This window comes from Lepisma saccharinum, chromosome 28 (genome assembly GCF_977018435.1).
Source record: "Lepisma saccharinum chromosome 28, izLepSacc3.1, whole genome shotgun sequence".
Classification (NCBI taxonomy): domain Eukaryota; kingdom Metazoa; phylum Arthropoda; class Insecta; order Zygentoma; family Lepismatidae; genus Lepisma; species Lepisma saccharinum.
The window spans coordinates 36,869,639-36,888,105 of NC_139256.1; the positions used below are offsets into that span (position 1 = coordinate 36,869,639).

The 18,467-nt window shown below is 42.7% G+C and overlaps 1 protein-coding gene across 1 annotated transcript in view; it reads right to left on the minus strand.

Moving 5' to 3' along the window:
• Nucleotides 1–263: 263 nt before the first annotated feature.
• Nucleotides 264–18,467, minus strand: part of LOC145980901 (CLIP-associating protein 1-B-like) — a gene marked incomplete at its 5' end in the record, with an annotated part of 43,830 nt that continues 25,626 nt past the window's right edge. Inside the window, 3 exon segments of the mRNA XM_083113985.1 lie at nucleotides 264–865; nucleotides 958–1,180; nucleotides 1,182–1,796. Of these exon segments, the coding sequence (XP_082970111.1) occupies nucleotides 264–865; nucleotides 958–1,180; nucleotides 1,182–1,796 (1,440 nt within the window).

Below are 18,467 nucleotides of genomic sequence, written 5' to 3' on the forward strand. Positions count from 1 at the left end.
TGACAACGAGAACCAGCGGAGAAGAGATCGCCGCAAACTTCAGGTAACGAACATTCCTTATGTCTTTCCTCCCCCTGCCTGTTCAGTCAAAGGTAGTGTTTTTAAATATATGTCCGTGTGTTCTTATTTCACGGGGCTAGTCCCCTTGCAGTTTGAGTGTCGACGTTGCTCTTCAGAACTACCCCCTTTCTCTTACAACGTTCCTCTCGCTTAGTAAGCGTGTGGCTAAAGGCGGTCATAGCCTATCAACGATCCCCAAATATTTAGACTTTATACGTGGTGGAGGTGCGGGGCATATCCTCCTCTCCGACCACTGAATGAAGAGCCACCATACAGAACACAGCAGACTTCCTTACGCTACTCTCTTCATTGTCACATGCCTTAAGCAAACTTGGCATAAGATCGGTTAGATGAGGCTCAATCACTTCCTTCTCCTTTTGTTCAATTAACCGTGTAAGCATTTTTATTGCAGCCTGGTTCACAGGAAAGTCTCCGGTCTTGATCAGAGGGTTGAGAACACGGATCACAACATCCGCTGGTAACACGCTCCCCATAGTGTCAGCACATGCTTCTGCTGCTCGGACAACATCTTTGTCACCGCTCTTGTGGGCATGAAGGACTTTCAGAATCAAGAGTTCTATGTAGCTCTGGAAACAGGCAGTCATTGATGGTTTCTTGAACATCTCCATAAGAACTCTCAGGACAAGTGCTCGGACACCACTTTCAGGGCCGGTCAACTGCTCCAACAGGACCCTGAGCAAAACTTTGAAATGATCTATTACAGCTAGGGTGCTTCCTTCCCTGACTAGTCTGATCAACTGGGTCAGCGCATTCTTTCTCTCAGCTATCAGACCGTCGGTTGCATCTACATTTAAGATTTGCAGGACTTATCAAGGCCATTGAACTCCCGAAGACATCCAGGTATCCTATGGATTGGAGACGAGAGGAACGACGCACGCCCAGAACCCGAGTTATTAAGGCTTCCGCAATCCTCCAGCCTCTCTTCCAAAGTATAAATCTTGTCTCCTGCTCCTGCAGACATTTGGCTTATTCCGGAATCTTGTGATGTTGTATCCCTGTCACTATCTAATTTACCGCATCTATCCAGGGATTCAAAACTGTAGTTCTGAATTTCTTCTGTGGTTCGACGTAAAGACCTGTACACTTCCTCAGGATTCAAAATTTTGGTCGTCAAGGTCAAGGGTGTTGGAACGAGATGACCTTCCACATTTTGGCTGAGGAGTACCAGGTGACTGCAGGCGTGGGGATGACACGAGTGGAGACGGCGGTGACTCTTCTGTGCTGCTGCGACGCAAGTGATTCTGCACTAATGCTGCTGCTGCCTCCTGATATTCCTTAGGAAGCTGTGACAACAGCATCGTAACTTCGGGAGTATTTAGGTTGAAAAGAGCTATCACGGTATTGTGAGAAGCCTTCCGGATCTCGACCGACTTGTCGCTAGTCCAGCCAATGATCTTGGAGAGAGCCATCTGCGTGTCTTTCCCACTGCTGAAATGCATCGGTTCCATCTGAGCTGTCAGCTGCGTGAGGTAGGAGAGGACAGCCACTTTTACCTTTGAGTTGGGAGTCTGCGTCTGATCTACGAGGAACCTCACGATGACATTGAACTGCTGGTCGTAAGGGAAGGAATCCCTCACTACATCCAATTATTTGTGTATTTTGTTCTGAACGGAGCCTAAGAGATCAGCACCAAGTTTGTTTAGTATACTGGTCAGGAGCATATAGAGTCAGTCCTGCAAATCTGCCTTGTGAGTTATTATGAGTTCGTTCAGTGACTGCCCTTCCAAAGGCAGAAACACCAATGGTTGTATACCAGCAACGGTTTTTAGAACTTCGTGCGAAGCACCCCAATTTTAATGTGTTTTACACGGATGGGTCCAAGACAGTGGAATCTGTTGGTTGCGCCTTCGTCCTAGACACTCAAAGTTCCAGTTACTCGCTACATCCTGCCTGTTCCATCTATACGGCAGAGTTGTACGCCATTCTAAAAGCACTGGACTTTGCAGACGTGAATGGGCTGAAGAAAGTCCTTGTGTGCTGCGATTCGACCAGCGTGTTGCAGTCTCTGGATTCGCCGTATTCCCGGCATCCGGTAGCGCAACGCATATTAAGACAGCTTGTGTCCTTATCTGCCAGTGCGGATGTACACTTCTGTTGGGTCCCTAGCCACGTGGGCATTCAGGGGAACGAAGCAGCAGATGCTGCCGCCAAGTCTTCTGATGCAGATGGCGACGTTCTCGTTCACCTTTTGCCAGCTAGCGACCTGCGGAACGTTTTCCGCTGTTGCCTTCTTGACACTTGGCAAGCCGAGTGGGATGCGGAAACGGGGAACAATCTTCACGCTGTTAAGCCCACCATAGGTGCTTGGCGTTCCTCGTCCCGTCCCTCTCGGCGAGAAGAAGTTATTCTTACCCGCATGCGTCTAGGACACAGCCGTCTAACGCATAGTCACCTGCTCCAAGGGCTGGACCCTTCGTTGTGTCATGTTTGCAATGTTTTATTAAGCATTCGACACATTCTCGTTGAATGTGTCGATCTTGCTTATCTCCGGCAGACTTTTAACCTTTCTGGCTGTTTGTCATCCCTCTTGGGTGATGACAGCAGTATTTTAACAAATGTTTTTAGTTTTTTGCGAAGAGATGGACTCTTCCACCGTCTGTAAGGAGGTTTTTAGTTTGTTCTGACTTTTTAATGTGTCGTGTTTGTCTCGTGCAGGTCTTTTTACAACCTTGCACTTTTAGTTTTTCCCAAGGGGCTATCTACACCCCAGTAGACCTAGTGTCCGGGTACTGGGCCATCATTTGGGGCTCGATGGGGCTCGCTGTGTTGCCAACATCTTACTCGAAAAAATCACCAAGGTTTTTGGTCTAACCTAACCTAAAAAGCAAGAAAGCTGGCAATTTTGCTTGAGAGTTCTGCAACCGGAAGTGGGGCTCGATGGGGCTCGCAGTGTTGCCAATATTTTACTCGAAAAAATCACCAAAGTTCTTGGTCTAACCTAACCTAAAGCAAGGAGCTGGCAACTTTGCTTGAGGCTTGCCTTACAGTGCATAAAGCATGGAGCTGGCAACCTTTTTCGCAGTGTCGCCAACACTACACCCGAAAGTAAAGCTCGGTGGGGCTCGCCTTAATGGTTTGCTTTTGTAAGGCATAAGCGCTATTTTCTCGCAGTGTTGCTAATATTTTACTCGAAAAAATCACCAAGGTTCTTGGTCTAACCTAGCCTCAAGCAAAGTTGCCAGCTCCTTGCTTGAGGCTTGCCTTACAGTGCATAAAGCAAGGAGCTGGCAACCTTGCTTGAGGCTTGCTTTACAGTGCATAAAGCAAGGTTGCCAACCTACTGGTATTTTTGCCATAATTTTTTACAAAAGAGAGAGGAGAGAGAGGGGGAAGAGTTAAACAACCGACAGTGCTGCCAACACCCACCTACAGCCTTTTTTTTCTTGATCTAACCTAACCTAAAGCAAGGAGCTGGCAATTTTGCTTGAGGCTTGCCTTACAGTGCATAAAGCAAGGAGCTGGCAACCTACACACACTGGGCAAGGAGAGCCGGCAACAATTCTACAAAAATTCCACTATATGATATTTTGAAACTTCTGAATGCAACTTATCGTAATTTTCCAACTGTGGGACCAAATGTTTATATATCGTGACCTTTGTAAACCTTTTTCGGGAACAATGTGTCGCACACACACACGCGCGCGAGCGTGCCTGTATTGTGACGCAAGCAAACAAAAAAAAACTTTGCCTGTTATTACAAAAAAAACTTTGACCGTATTCTTAAATAACTAACAAAGACAATGAATTTTTTGGCTTCCGCAAACAGATCAACATGGAGACTGCACCGCCAAATTCCAATAACCTCTTACCTTCCGTGTTATCTAAACTCAATGGTTTACTGATTGTTCATCTCAACAGCATTTGGACGAAACTGAATGACGATGTGGGCAAGATGTTTTATGTTTTTAATAACAATTTACATTTCTACGAAATTCCGATCGACGGGAAACTTCAAATCACCGTGAATCCGGAAAACGCAGGCGAAATCAAAATTTCTACCGGCAAGAATATTTTTCGAATCAAGCACGACAAGATGCTTTCTAACATTACGTACGATGTTTCTGCAGGAGATTATCTTTACATGGAACTCCTCGGAGATTACGACAAACTCATTCCTCTCTTTGTAGAATTACGAATCGTCTATCCTATTATAAATAACCGTTAACCAAAAATGCCTAACGACATTTTCGGCAACACCAAGCGTGTAGACCACGCAGAAGAGATTCTCATGTTGGACATTCGAGTTAAGAAGTTGAGGACCGATTTGATTGCTTTGCAGGAGACCTTAAACAAAAGTTTAGAGTCGGAAATCGCTACGCTCCAAACGCAATGTCTCGACCCCATTCTGAAAATCGATTCCGAACTGAAGACGCTCATAAAAAATTATGTCGACGTACCTTCTTACGACAGCGTTCAAAATATACAGTTGAGCGTGGATTCGCTTCAAAATGATTTGGCCAAATTACAACAATTTCAATCGAAAAATGAAGATTTGGAAAAATTGAAACTCGAAATCGAAGAACGAACTTCCGCAATAGAAAAGAATTTCTCTGAACTTCAAACCGTCGTGAACGATATAGATGCAGAACGCTTGCACGTCGTCGTTTCCAAATTACAAGAAGAATTCACCGGCACGTTGGAAGAAATTAAATCCAAGTTGCAGACTTTGGAAGATACCATGACGAACCTACCATCGTCGGACGAACTGCAGGTCATCGGTAAAAGCGTCGCGAACATAAAAATTCAATTGGAGGCGTATCAAGATTTCGAACACATTCAAACCACCATCGCTACGCTTCAGGCATCCTTGGAATTGATCAACGAGGAAATTAAAAATATTCACGCTGAAGCGAGAGCGTTGACGAGCATTCAAGACACGTTGAGCACGGTTCAGCAGAAGATCGAATATTTAGAAAATTTAAACGTCGAAACGAATCTCGCTCATTTTCATCACGTACTCGACAACATACAGGGTGACTTGGAATCGTTACGGACGAGCGTGCCTTCGAGCGAAGATTTGGAAAAATTGAAAACGGCGGTGACGGCACTATCCGAATCGAGCGACATCAAAAGTTCATTGAGCGATCTCGAGAGTAGGGTGGCCAATCTCCCCACCTCCAAAGAATTGCACGCTTTGAAAAGGAACATATCTCGAATGCTGAAACGACTGGAAACGGAAACGGCGAACGTGGAACAGATTCGAGACGAAATTAGTTCGCTGGTGTCGACGCTGCCCACTTCCCAGAGCGTCGCCGACCTTCACACGCAGTTTACAGAGATGCGAAGGATCGTGAACGATCTTACCGAGAAGAGCTCGAAATTGAATCAAGTCGAGAACCTTCAGAACATCGTCGTCAACATCAGAGATCAAGTTGGAGTGCTGGAATCCACGCAGGAATCGACGCTGGCCTCTTTCGGTGCCAAGTTGCAAGAACTCAACGAAAACTACAAGCAGTTGAACGTGGAAGTGAAAATCTGCTCGGCGTCGACACTAAATTCGCTAAACTGCATTTTCTGCAAGCCATCGAAATCAACAGCATTCCCAATCAACAAAGAATCTCCACGTTTGTCGAAGGTAACAAACTGTACATGTTACATCCTTATCATCCGTACTACAAGTTTCTCCTCGATGGCACGATTCAGATAAACGAATTTTCGTACTGGTCTCACGGTAGAAAAGCTAGCGTTCCCACCATGACTTTGATATCGAATCGTGGTGTCCAGAAAGCAGGAAACATTCCTCTGGCACGTTGGAACGAAACGCGCAACATATATGAAATACACGAAGACGAAGATCTTACCGTTTTTGACGTGAGTGCCGGCGATAAGCTGATCATTCAAAACACGAGCGAAGTGCCACCCTCTTTGAATCCCATCACGCTTGTGCTTCTCTTGAAACGTAATCTCTAAAAAAAAAAATGTCTAGGCAAGCCATCGTCGAAGAATTGCATAAACCTGCACGCCGCAACTACGAACGTTTGGCTGTGGTAACCAAGGGCATCGACGACCTCTGGCAAAGCGACCTCGTGGAGATGAGTAGCGGCAATTTGAAAAACGTACATAAATTGAACAAGGGCAACAAGTACCTCCTCACCGTCATAGACACATTTTCGAAATTCGCATGGGCTCTACCTTTGAAGGCGAAAACGGGAACATGCGTCACGGAAGCATTCAAATTAATTTTTCGCGAAAGCGGTGGCAGACGACCACGGTTTCTGCAAACGGACAACGGTAAAGAATTTTACAACGCCGTATTCCAAAAATTTATTCAAAAACACAAGATTCGACATTATTCGAGCTTCAGTCACATCTAAGCCAGCATCGTGGAAAGATTCAATCGAACCTTGAAAACACACATGTGGAAACGATTCACGCTTCGGGGAAATTACAAATGGGTCGACATCCTGCCGGAACTCGTCGACACCTATAATGATACGGTACACAGAACGATAGGCATGAAGCCAGCCGACGTTACCAAGTCCCACGAGCAGCGTTTAATTTCTACAGTTTACTGTCCAAAGTACACACCCACGACAAAAAAAGCTAAATACAAAATTGGAGACCAGGTGAGGATCAGCAAATTCAAACGCACCTTCGAGAAGGGATTCACAAAAAATTGGAGCACAGAACTTTTTACCGTGGTTCGAGTTCTACCCGGAAACCGACACACGTATATAATAAAAGATAGTAGCGGCGAGATTTTGAAAGGAAGATTTTACGAAGAGGAACTCTCTAAAACAAAACACCCCGACACGTACCTCATCGAGAAAGTATTGCGTAGGAAAGGTGACAAACTTTTGGTCAAATGGCTGGGACTTCCGGAAAAGAGTTGGATCGACGCGAACGAAGTGATCTTGTAAGTACGTGGAACGTGGTGAAGCGTCTACCGGATCCGGAAAGTCAAACGAGAAAAAAAAAGAACGGCAAGTTGCTTCCCGACAGCATCCGCTGTCTGATCGTAGGTCCTTCGGGGTGTGGGAAAACGACACTGCTCGTGGACAATTTTCTCCTCGCACCGAATTGGTTAGATTGGAAGAACAGGCACCTGTACGTGTTCTCGAAAAGTTTGGAGCAATCCAAATACCAGCAACTGATGAAACTGTACGATGGTCTGGACATTGCAACGTTCGCCTCGGAAATAAAACCACTCGACGATTGTCGTGAAAATTCAGTCGTTGTGTTCGACGACGCCATCCTGGAAAATCAAAATGAAATTCGCAACTTTTTCACGCAAGGTCGTCACAAAGAAATGGATTGCTTCTACCTAGCTCAAACGTTTTCCAAAATTCCAAAACAGTTAGTACGCGACAACGCTAATTTCATATGTTTGTTTCGTCAAGATCACACCAACCTCAAGCACGCGTACGATGACTACGTAGGCGGAGACATGAACTACAATCAATTTTCGGAACGCTGCTGCTCTACTTGCTGGAACGGTGACGATTTCGGATTCGCTACGATCGACATGACGAGGAAACCCAACGACGGAAAATACAGAAACAAAATCAACGACTTTCTAAACGTTGCAACGTTGTGAGAAACGACGTGTATAAATAACGTCATGACGAAACGAAAAATCGAAGACGAAAATCTCAAGCTTCGCGATTACCTCGCGAAACGCTTTAAAGGTTGGAAATCCGAGAATCGCGGATTCTACGAAGAGAAGAAACGTCAGGATCAACCCGTGATCGATGCCATCAGCAGTCTAGGTAAAGAAATTAAAAGTGTCACGGAACAAAATAAAAATTTGATTAATGAACTCGTACCGCTCGCAGCTAAAAGTTACGCCGTACCCACACCTATTTCGAGCATTCCTTCGACGCCGTTCGAACTGAAGGATGCACCGGCACGACGTCGAGCCATTGGTAGCACGTCGTCTTCGGATAAAATCGAGTTGGGACCTTTGGCACGAGACTACCTGAGTACGGGGAAATTCGACAAGGATGAAGTATTCGGATTGTATCCCAGCATGGAAACCAGCGAAGGCGGCGGTGTGGTGTGGAAGATTGGGAAATCGAAGGTGACCTTCGAAGGCAACGACATTAAAGTCAATTTAGGCGACAAGGATAGTTGGAACAGGTATCCGGGTACGGTGGGACTGTGGGAACTCGTCGCCAAAAAGCAGCCGAAAGATTACACCGACGAAGATTACCAAAGTTACAAGGAAATTCTGATCATGACGGATGCCTTGTACCAGAACAACGACGCCTCGCAGAATAGGGTGAAATCGAGCAGCGGCGAGAAGTACAGGAATCTCATCAAACCGATTTGGAACCAGGTCAAAACAGGGAGCGGCGTCAAACGCTACAACACGTTACCCAAAGAATTCGTTTGGGTGGACGACGTTAGGAAACTCGTGGACCGATTGTTGGTGATAGCCGGCGAAGAGAATGCAGGTAACCGTAATTTCTACAACGAGAAGGTTGGCATCGTGGACATGATCAGCACGAAACTTTCCAACTTCATCGTGAACGACGACAAGGGCATAGGTTACCTGATCAAAATCATCAACACGCTGCCTCCGAAATTTTGGAACGTGGCCGAAGGAAAGGGACTCGTGAACGACATCATCAACAAGTTACCTTTCGAGATGCATCTACCTGGCTACCAGTACTGCGGACCAGGTACCAAACTCGAGAAAAGATTGGAGAGAGGAGACAAGGGTGTGAATCTGTTGGACGCGGCATGCAAAGATCACGACATAGCCTACAACACCACGCAGACGGATCTGGACGCACGTCACGAAGCAGACAAAAAATTGGAACGTGCAGCTTTCGAAAGGTTCGTGAGCAGAGACGCATCGTTGGGTGAACGGGTCGACGCACTGGGTACCACCATCGCCATGAACACGAAACAAAAATTGGGGTGGGGTATATAAATAACATACCGTAAAAAAAACTACACAAGAAAAAATCTCAGAATATATATATAAATAACATACCGTGAAAATAACACATAGTGCATCAACATGAAGCCCAAGGGTGTCGTGTACCAGATACCATACTCCAATCTTAAAAATCTAGGTGCCCTCGATGGGTTACTCACCAAGAAACAACGCGAGAAGAAACGTTCTTGCTTGTCGAAAGGACACGGAATGAAATTGCTGCTCAGCACACCTCAATTGAAAAGATTGCAGCGTTCGCGGAAACAGCAAAAGATCGGAGGTTTCATATTCAGCATCCCGGCCATCCTAGCAGCATTGGGGGCCGTTGGAAGTTTGGCCGGCGGAAGTGCCGCCATCGCGAAAACCGTCATCGACTCGAAGAAGAACAAGGCCGAGTTGGAAGAACAGAAACGTCACAACCTGGCCATGGAGAAGAAAGGAGGAAAGGGCGTGATGAAGAAGTTTAAAAAAAAGAAACAGAAGCACTCACCAACCGAGACATTGAATCTCTGATCGAACCGTTACAAATCAAACACTTCAGAGGAGTTTTCATGTCCGACTCGTTACCTTCAAGCGTTAAAAAAAGAGAATGCGGCGTAGTCAACTTGGACGGTCAAGAAAATCCAGGCACGCATTGGATATGTTACCACAAAAACGACAATGATAAAGCATTCGTTTTCGATTCTTTCGGAGGTGTCCCACCTACAAATTTAATTCATTATCTGAAAACGAACAAAACCTCCATATACTACAACGACGAACGCATTCAAAATTTCGGAGACGTGAACTGCGGTCATCTCTGCCTCTCCGTGCTCGCGTTTCTCTCTAAAATAAATAACCCTACGATCGAGGATTTCCAGAAAGCATTGTGGAACCTCAAACAGCATCACTAGGATGGGTGTGTTCCATCTCACGAGCGAATCTTCAATCTTGAAACTCACGCTGCACGACGACATCGTCTATCCTAAATCCGTGGCTCTGCGTGCATTCTACAGCATGTACCTCATACCTAATGTTACGCAGCACAACAACAAAATTAGCGTCGGAAGCGAACACATCGTCGTCACGCCAGGACAATACAATCTTTCCACTTTGCAAGCTCAATTACCCAAAGGCACGTACCTTTCTCAAAATTCGGTCACGCACAGAGTGGAAATCCTATCCGCGACGGAGACCGTGGACCTGGGCACCATCGGAGAACTTTTAGGTTTCGAGAACGACACCAAACTCGAAGCTGGCATCAAGCACGTAGCAACCAACATTCCTAAATTCTTGGCCATAGAGACTCTGAACGTGCACTGTAACGTGGCCGAAGGTATGATCACGAAATCTTCGGACGGATTGTTAGGAAGTCACAAGCAGACGGGAATCATAGCCACTTTCAAACCAAGTTCCGAGTTCATGGAACCGATCATCTACACGCCCTCTTCGCCGATCTATTTTCCAGTATGTCGCAACCGCATAGACGACATAGAGTTGGTGGTGACGAACGAGAAAGGAGACGTGGTGGATTTCGCAGGTGCCACTACGACGGCCATCGTGGAGATCAACGTATAATAAATAACCATACATGTAAAATGGAGCAAATCGAAAGTTACGAATTGCAATCTTTCCCTCCCAACCGTCGCACGTTCGCCAATCTGAACGAAGCGAACAGGGAGATCGAATACGATGTGGACGTAGGCGACGGGTTCATTCATCCTCACAGAGCGGACCTCTACCTTCAATTCGACGTGGTGAAGAAGGAAAGCGGAGACGCGTTTCCCGCAGCAGCAAACTTGATACTCGTGGACAACTTCGTGCCTCACCTGTTCTCGCAGGTGGAGGTGAGGAAACACAACACCGTCATCGACAGAATAGATTATCCAGGCATCACGTCGACGGCAGTGGGAACGTTGAAATTATCCAAAACGGACGCAGCGTACTACCAGGCCGGGGGATTCGAAGCCGGAACCAAAATATCGACGAAAAGTCACACGGTGCTCTTTCCCATGCGTCTGCTGCCTGGTTTCTTCTCGGACTACAAGGAGATCATGTGGAAGGGAGGACTGCGCGTTACGTTTCGAAGAGCGGCCAACGACAACGACGCACTGATGCGATACGCTACTTTGGGTCCGGACGGCACCACGCCGATAGCCAACACTTTACCCGAAGCAGCGAAATGCGTCATCCGGAGCATGGAATTGAGAATGCCGGTGGTGGAATACGAAACGAACTACGCCCTCAAGTACAAAGCGGAGATCTTGAAAAGTCCGCAGGTGCCGATTCACTTTCACGGTTACCAGTGCGTGCAGAAGATGGCGTCGGGAAGTCACATGGAATTCGACGTGACGACACAGTTCAACAACATACAGTTCGACATGCCAGATTTCGTCGTAGTGCTTTTTCAGACCGGACGCGATAACGATCAGGAAAAAGATTCCAGCAAGTTCGACGACTGCAAGATCAAGAACGTTTATCTGAAGAACGGTAGGAACGAAGTGTTCCCGCGCGAGAATTACAACCTCGACATGACCAAAGACGATTACCTCAAACTTTACGAAGCTTACACGGCTTACAAACGCGTGACCGAGGGAAGCGTGGACGTGTACTACGCGCCCAGCGAATTCAAAGCACGGAGACCCATGACCGTCATCAACACATCTAAGAGGAAGCAAGTGGTGGTCAACGATCGTACCAACATCAAGATTGTGTGCGAGTTCCACGATGCCTTGCCTGCAGATACTCTGTGCAGTGTCATTCTTATTGCAGAGAAAACATTTGTGTATGTATATAGAAACAATGGGCATTGATTGCCACTTTTCAGACAAGTTTTAAATTCCATACAAATACAGAGTTGAAACTGTCATGGCATAGGGATGAAATAACATCTAGACACTCAATAGATGTGAAGAATTAGTGATACCCTAACTGTTAGTCCATATCTCAGAGCTATGCTCTGTACAAATCCCACACAGACACAGGAACTGTTATGAAGAAATAAAATATTAATATCCCTATCTACACAGACACAGAGCCTTGCTGAGCATGAAACTGTTATGGGAATTTTTAGATGTAAAAAATAAATTTCACAGAGCTGTTATGGATATGGAGGTGAAGAATTGAAAAAAATAATATTTATACCCATCTACTCTGTCTCTAACAAAGCTATGTTGCTGTACAAATCCCACACAGACACAAAGCTGAGCATGGAACTGTAATAGAATTGTTAGATGAGATTTGTTTGTGGAGAATAAAATAATTTTTAAAATTTATACTTAATATCCATATCTCTAACAGTTTTGCTCTACATAGACACAGAGCTGAGCATGGAACTGTTATGGAATTGTGAAGAATTGAATATTCTGTCTCTAACAGAGCTGTGTTGTTTTGATGTTATTAGGTACAAATCCCCACATAGACACAGAGCTGAGCATGGAATTGTTAGATGAGATTTGTTTGTGAAGAATGAAATAATTTCTAGATGTTTCAATACTCAATATCCCTATCTCTAACAGAGCTGTGCTTGCCTCACACAGACACAGAGCTGTTATGAAGAAATAAATGAAATAATATTTATACCTATTTGCTCTGTCTCTAACAGAGCAGCTGTGCTGTACTGATGTTATTAGGTACAAATCCTTGCACAGACACAGAGCTGAGCATGGAATTGTTAGATGAGATTTGTTTGTGAAGAATAAGCCTTGTTGATATTTCCTCAAGACAGGAAATTTGTGACAATATTTGTATCACCGACAGGAATAATTATTACAAGATTACAAATCACAGAACATGTGGCAAATATTATTATAGTGATGGTCCAGTATGTATACAGGGAAGTGTTTGTAACAGCAGAGCTTGAAAAATACAGAAACACATCCAAATTATATTTTATTAGGGCTTTTGCTGAGATTCAGATCCCACCCAGTAAGGTTTCAAAACAATATGCATATCTCAAGCCGGGAGGCACAGATCCTATGTGATTGCCAGATTTGTACCTACCTATACCGGGAACATGCCTCAAACACAGACACAGGGCCATGCTGAGATTTTTTGCTATGCTCAATTATACAATTGGAAAGAATGAAATTTATTAACAGAGCTGTGCTTGCCTCACACAGACACAGAGCTGAGCATGGAACTGTTATGGAATTGTTAGATGAGATTTGTTTGTGAAGAATGAAATAATTTTTAAATTTATACTTAATATCCCTATCTGCTAGCTGAGCATGGAACTGTTATGGAATTGTGAAGAATTGAACTAGTTAGAATTGAACAATGTTTTTATCACCGACAGGAATAATTATTACAAGATTACTTATAATCACAGAACATGTGGCAAATATTATTATAGTGATAGCCCAGTATGTATACAGGGAAGTGTTTGTAACAGCAGAGCTTGAAAGTTATCATATCTTATAGGGGGGTTTGTTCTGAATACAATTATATCCTATCAATTATGATCCCTGACACAGCGGAGCTGTGATTAGGGCTTTTGCTGAGATTCAGATCCCACCTCAAAACAATATGCATAGTCCCTTTCTTCTCAAGCCGGGAGGCACAGATCCTATTTCAAATCTACCTATACCGGGAACAGGCCTCAAATCTCACACTAACACAGGGCCATGCTGAGATTTTTTTGGCAAAAAACACAATTTCATGCCACACATTGGGAGATGTGAAGAATTGGACAAGCTTTAAATCCCACACAAATACAGAGTTGAAACTGTCTTGGCATAGGAATGAAATAACATCTAGACACTCAATAGATAGGAGGAATTGTTATAGTTGTTAGATGTGAAGAATTAATTATACCCTAACTGTTAGTCCCTATCTCAGAGCTGTGCTCTGTACAAATCCCACACAGACACAGGAACTGTTATGAAACTACACAAACACAGAGCCTTGCTGAGCATGAAACTGTTATGGGAATTGTTACATGTGAAGATCTATTATAAACACAGAGCTGTTATGGATATGGAGGTGAAGAATTGAATAAAATAATATTTATACCCATCTACTCTGTCTCTAATGTTGCTGTACAAATCCCACACAGATACAAGCTGAGCATGGAACTGTTATGGAATTGTTAGATGAGATTTGTTTGTAAAGAATGAAATAATTTTTAAATTTATACTTAATATCCCTATCTGCTCTACATAGACACAGAGCTGAGCATGGAACTGTTATGGAATTACACAGAGATGTTATAGATATGGATGTGAAGAATTGAACTAACAGAGCTGTGTTGTTTTGATGTTATTAGGTACAAATCCCCACACAGACAGAGCTGAGCATGGAACTGTTAGATTTGTGAAGAATAAAATAATTTTTAATCCCTATCTCTAACAGAGCTGTGCTTGCCTCACACAGACACAGAGCTGAGCATGGAACTGTTATGGAACTGTTAGATGAGATTTGTTTGTAAGCTGATCATGGAACTGTTATGGAATTACACAGAGATGTTATAGATATGGAGGTGAAGAATTGAATGAAATAATATTTATACCTAATAACAAAAATATTGAGTATCTTCATGGTAATCACCTATCCATAATAGTTCCAAAATTTGAATCCTGTTCTCAATAATTATATCACTGGTATCTTCACTCTAAGCTCAGCAAGAATCTGTATTTGTGCGGGGATTTGAAGCTTGTTCCCAATAATTAATTATATCACCGCACAGTTTTGTTCATGGCATAGTTCTAAGTTTAGCAAGAATCTGTATATTTAAATCCTGTTCCAATAACAGCATCACTGCACAGCTCTGTCAGGTATAGGGATATTGAGTATAGATTTATGGAAACCACAGCTCTGTTAAAATTGTTCCCAATAACAGCGTCACTGCACAGCTCTGTCAGGTATGGGGATATTATTTCATGGCAATCACCTATCCATAATAGTTCTAAGCCCAGCAAAAATCTGTTTCTGTGTGGGATTTGAATCTTGTTCCCAATAACAGCATCACCGCACAGCTGTCAGGTATAGAGATATTGAGTATAGATTTATAGAAACTACAGTTCTGTATGCATTATTATTTATCTAGATATTATATCTGTGTCTGTGTAATTGAATTTTGTACCTAATAACAGCAGATCTTCCATGACAATCACCTATTAAGCTCAGCAAGAATCTGTATCTGTGTAGGATTTGAATCCTGTTCCCAATAACAGCATTATTGCACAGGGATCTAGATATATTTCATGGCAATCACTCCTATCCATAAATCTGTGTAGAATTTGAATCCTGTTCCCAATAACAACATCACTGCACAGCTCTGTTAGGTTTAGGGACTAGATATTCATCATCACAACATGCAGCAGAGCTGTTCATAATTGATAAGATATAATTGTACTCAGAACAAACCTCTATACCAACAAATATTATAAACACTTCACCTCTTGCTCAAATATATCATGCAGAAGCTGAGATAGACCCGCTTGTAGAATAGCTTCACTTTTATGAACTTCCAGACAGTTTGGATTCTGTTTCAAATTTAAGAAACCTGAAATACATAAGCTTTGGGAGTTTTGTTTGCAACCCGTACAATATTATTTTTCCTACATTTATAGACAATATATTGCACAGTCCCGAACTGCTGAAGCTCCAATTGCAGTATAATTTTTTTGTCTGATATGGAATCGTGGAATCCATGCCATCGCTTGGAATTATGATTTTATGCGGTGCGTGCCTTGTAATAGTACTTGTGATATTAATTGTATTAGAATAGGTGTGACAGAAACCAAGAACTTAACATGTTCCACAGCAATACTGTACTACAGAATCAATGCTGATCTTAAAAACAACATATTCCCACTCAAGAAACTTGAAATTGTTAGCAAAAAAAATATTTTGTGTAATTATTTAAGTCCATCTTGTATTGAATAAGCCAGAATTGATATTGTTTTTAAGCAGGTACATAATCAACTCATTAAAATATAAACCAGAATTTACATCCAATTTTCCTGCCTCATCAAGTATGGAAATTGTTGTGTCCCATGATATGTCATCAACAGGCCACCTGCTGTTTGTATAAATTCTATGATCATGGAAAAATTTGTAAAACCTAAATTTTTCTAAACTTGAAGTACTTTTTGTAAAAAAAGCAACATATTTTCCCCAACAACAATGCAACAGGTATGCATCAATTCTATGCCAGTATGTATTGGATTCAAAATCATCATATTCAGAACCCAATTCTATGCTCACATACCCAAAGCCAACATCACTGTCAAGTACCCATCTTGCCTCTGTTTCATTTTGCACTTTAAAAAAATCATACTCTGATAGATTTTCAAATTTTTCCCTAAAACAATCCAACAGGTGGTCTGATTTTATATATCTTGCAATATTTCTTCTTTCAAAATATGTTTGCATGTTCAGGTATCTATATTTCCTGGAAGATATTATTCTGATTGTTTTTTAACATTGAAACATTTGGTAAATATTTACTGCTGTTGAAATAGCCCAGTCTAACATGTAATATTGTTTGCAGGTTGATTCAAGATGCAAAAATATTTCCAGATACATCAAATCCAAATCTCTTGTTCCTGAATTTAAATTGAGATTCTCAAAATTGTAAAATATATTGTGTGCTCCATGATGTTCACATAATTTGTGGAGAGCCTGTTTCTGGTGCACAGGGTCAAGTTTGGGGCCAATTTTTGTGACTATTCTGGGGTCCAAATCAAAATTCTATGCTGGATCAGTTGGGTTCAGCACTGTGCTTTGTGTGTGTGTGTGTGTGTGTATGTGTGTATGTGTGTATACACTTAATATTTTTGGCTTTGGTATTTATATACAATTTCTTGGGGTTCAAATCAAAACTCTATGCTGGATAATAATTTGTTGCATCATGCTGTGCAACATAAATAAACCAGAAATAGGCCACAACTTGGCCACAAGTGGACCGGAAGTAGGCAAACCGGAAGTGGACCGGAAGTGGACAGGAAGTGGACCGGAAGTGGACAGGAAGTGGACCGGAAGTGGACCGGAAGTGGACCGGAAGTGGACCGGAAGTAGACCGGAAGTGAACCGGAAGTGAACCGGAAGTAGACCGGAAGTGAACCGGAAGTAGACCGGAAGTGAACCGGAAGTAGACCGGAAGTGAATATGTGTGGGTGGGTGTGGGTGGGTGTGGGTGGGTGTAGGTGTGTATAGGTGGGTGTGTATGGGTGTGGGTGGGTGTGTATGGGTGTGGGTGGCCTAGTTTTAAGTGTGGCCCCAAGAGGGGCATATTTTTAACAAATTTATGGACAACAATCTCACAGAAGTGCCTTTTATAAGTATAGGCAAATCAATCTGAGGGGGTTCATACTTTCCGAGAGCATTTTTACAAAATCTTGGATTAGACAGGGTTCCACAAGTAGTGCATATTGAGCGTTTCAAAATAGTACTTAGTAGGTATGGTCTTTTTTTACCAATTGAATATCACTTTTTGACATACTTTGACAATTTTTTGTCGATGTTTTAGCGTTTAGCGATGTTTTAGTACAAATTTTCACCATACTCATTTTTCCCCCACTCGTACTTGGTAGGTATATCATGATGTTACGTGATACAACTTAACCTATCCTTTTTTTACGATTATTTAATTTTTTTACGATCCTAAGTGATATAACTTAACCTATCATTTTTTTTATTTAGGTACTGTTTGAACGTCATTATTTGAGGATCATATTTTGTAGGTATCCTCTTTTTTTATCAATCGAATATCACTTTTTGACATATTTTGACAATTTTTTGTCGATGTTATAGCGTTTAGCGATGTTTTAGTACAAATTTTCACCGCACTCATTTTTTCCATTTATACTTGGTAGGTATATCACGATGTTACGTGATACAACTTAACCTATCTTTTTTTCTTACGATCCTAAGTGATATAACTTAACCTATCATTTTTTTTATTTACGCACCGAACTAACCTACAAGGGGGACTCCGTTTGTTTTAATATTTCAGTATTATAAGGTTTTCACAAATTTTATATAACCTAAAATGTGTTGGATGTTGATTTTTAGTATGTGGCAATTTTTTATGAATTTAAAACTGCTCCGTGACCCTCTCGTTCTTCACGTCGTAGGCGAAGGACTTCTCTGCAATCAGGATGACGCTGCATAGGGTATCCTCGGGCAAGGCATCGTGGAACTCGCAAACACCCACTCTACAAAAATTCTACTATATGATCTTTCACTGGCTAACCTAACCTAACCTACTCAAACCTAACCTAACCTAACCTAACCTAACCTAACCTAACCTAACCTACTCTAACCTAACCTAACCTAACCTACTCAAACCTAACCTAACCTAACCTAACCTAACCTAACCTAACCTAACCTACTCTAACCTAACCTAACCTAACCTACTCTAACCTAACCTAACCTAACCTACTCAAACCTAACCTAACCTAACCTAACCTAACCTACTCTAACCTAACCTAACCTAACCTACTCAAACCTAACCTACTCAAACCTAACCTAACCTAACCTACTCAAACCTAACCTAACCTAACCTAACCTAACCTAA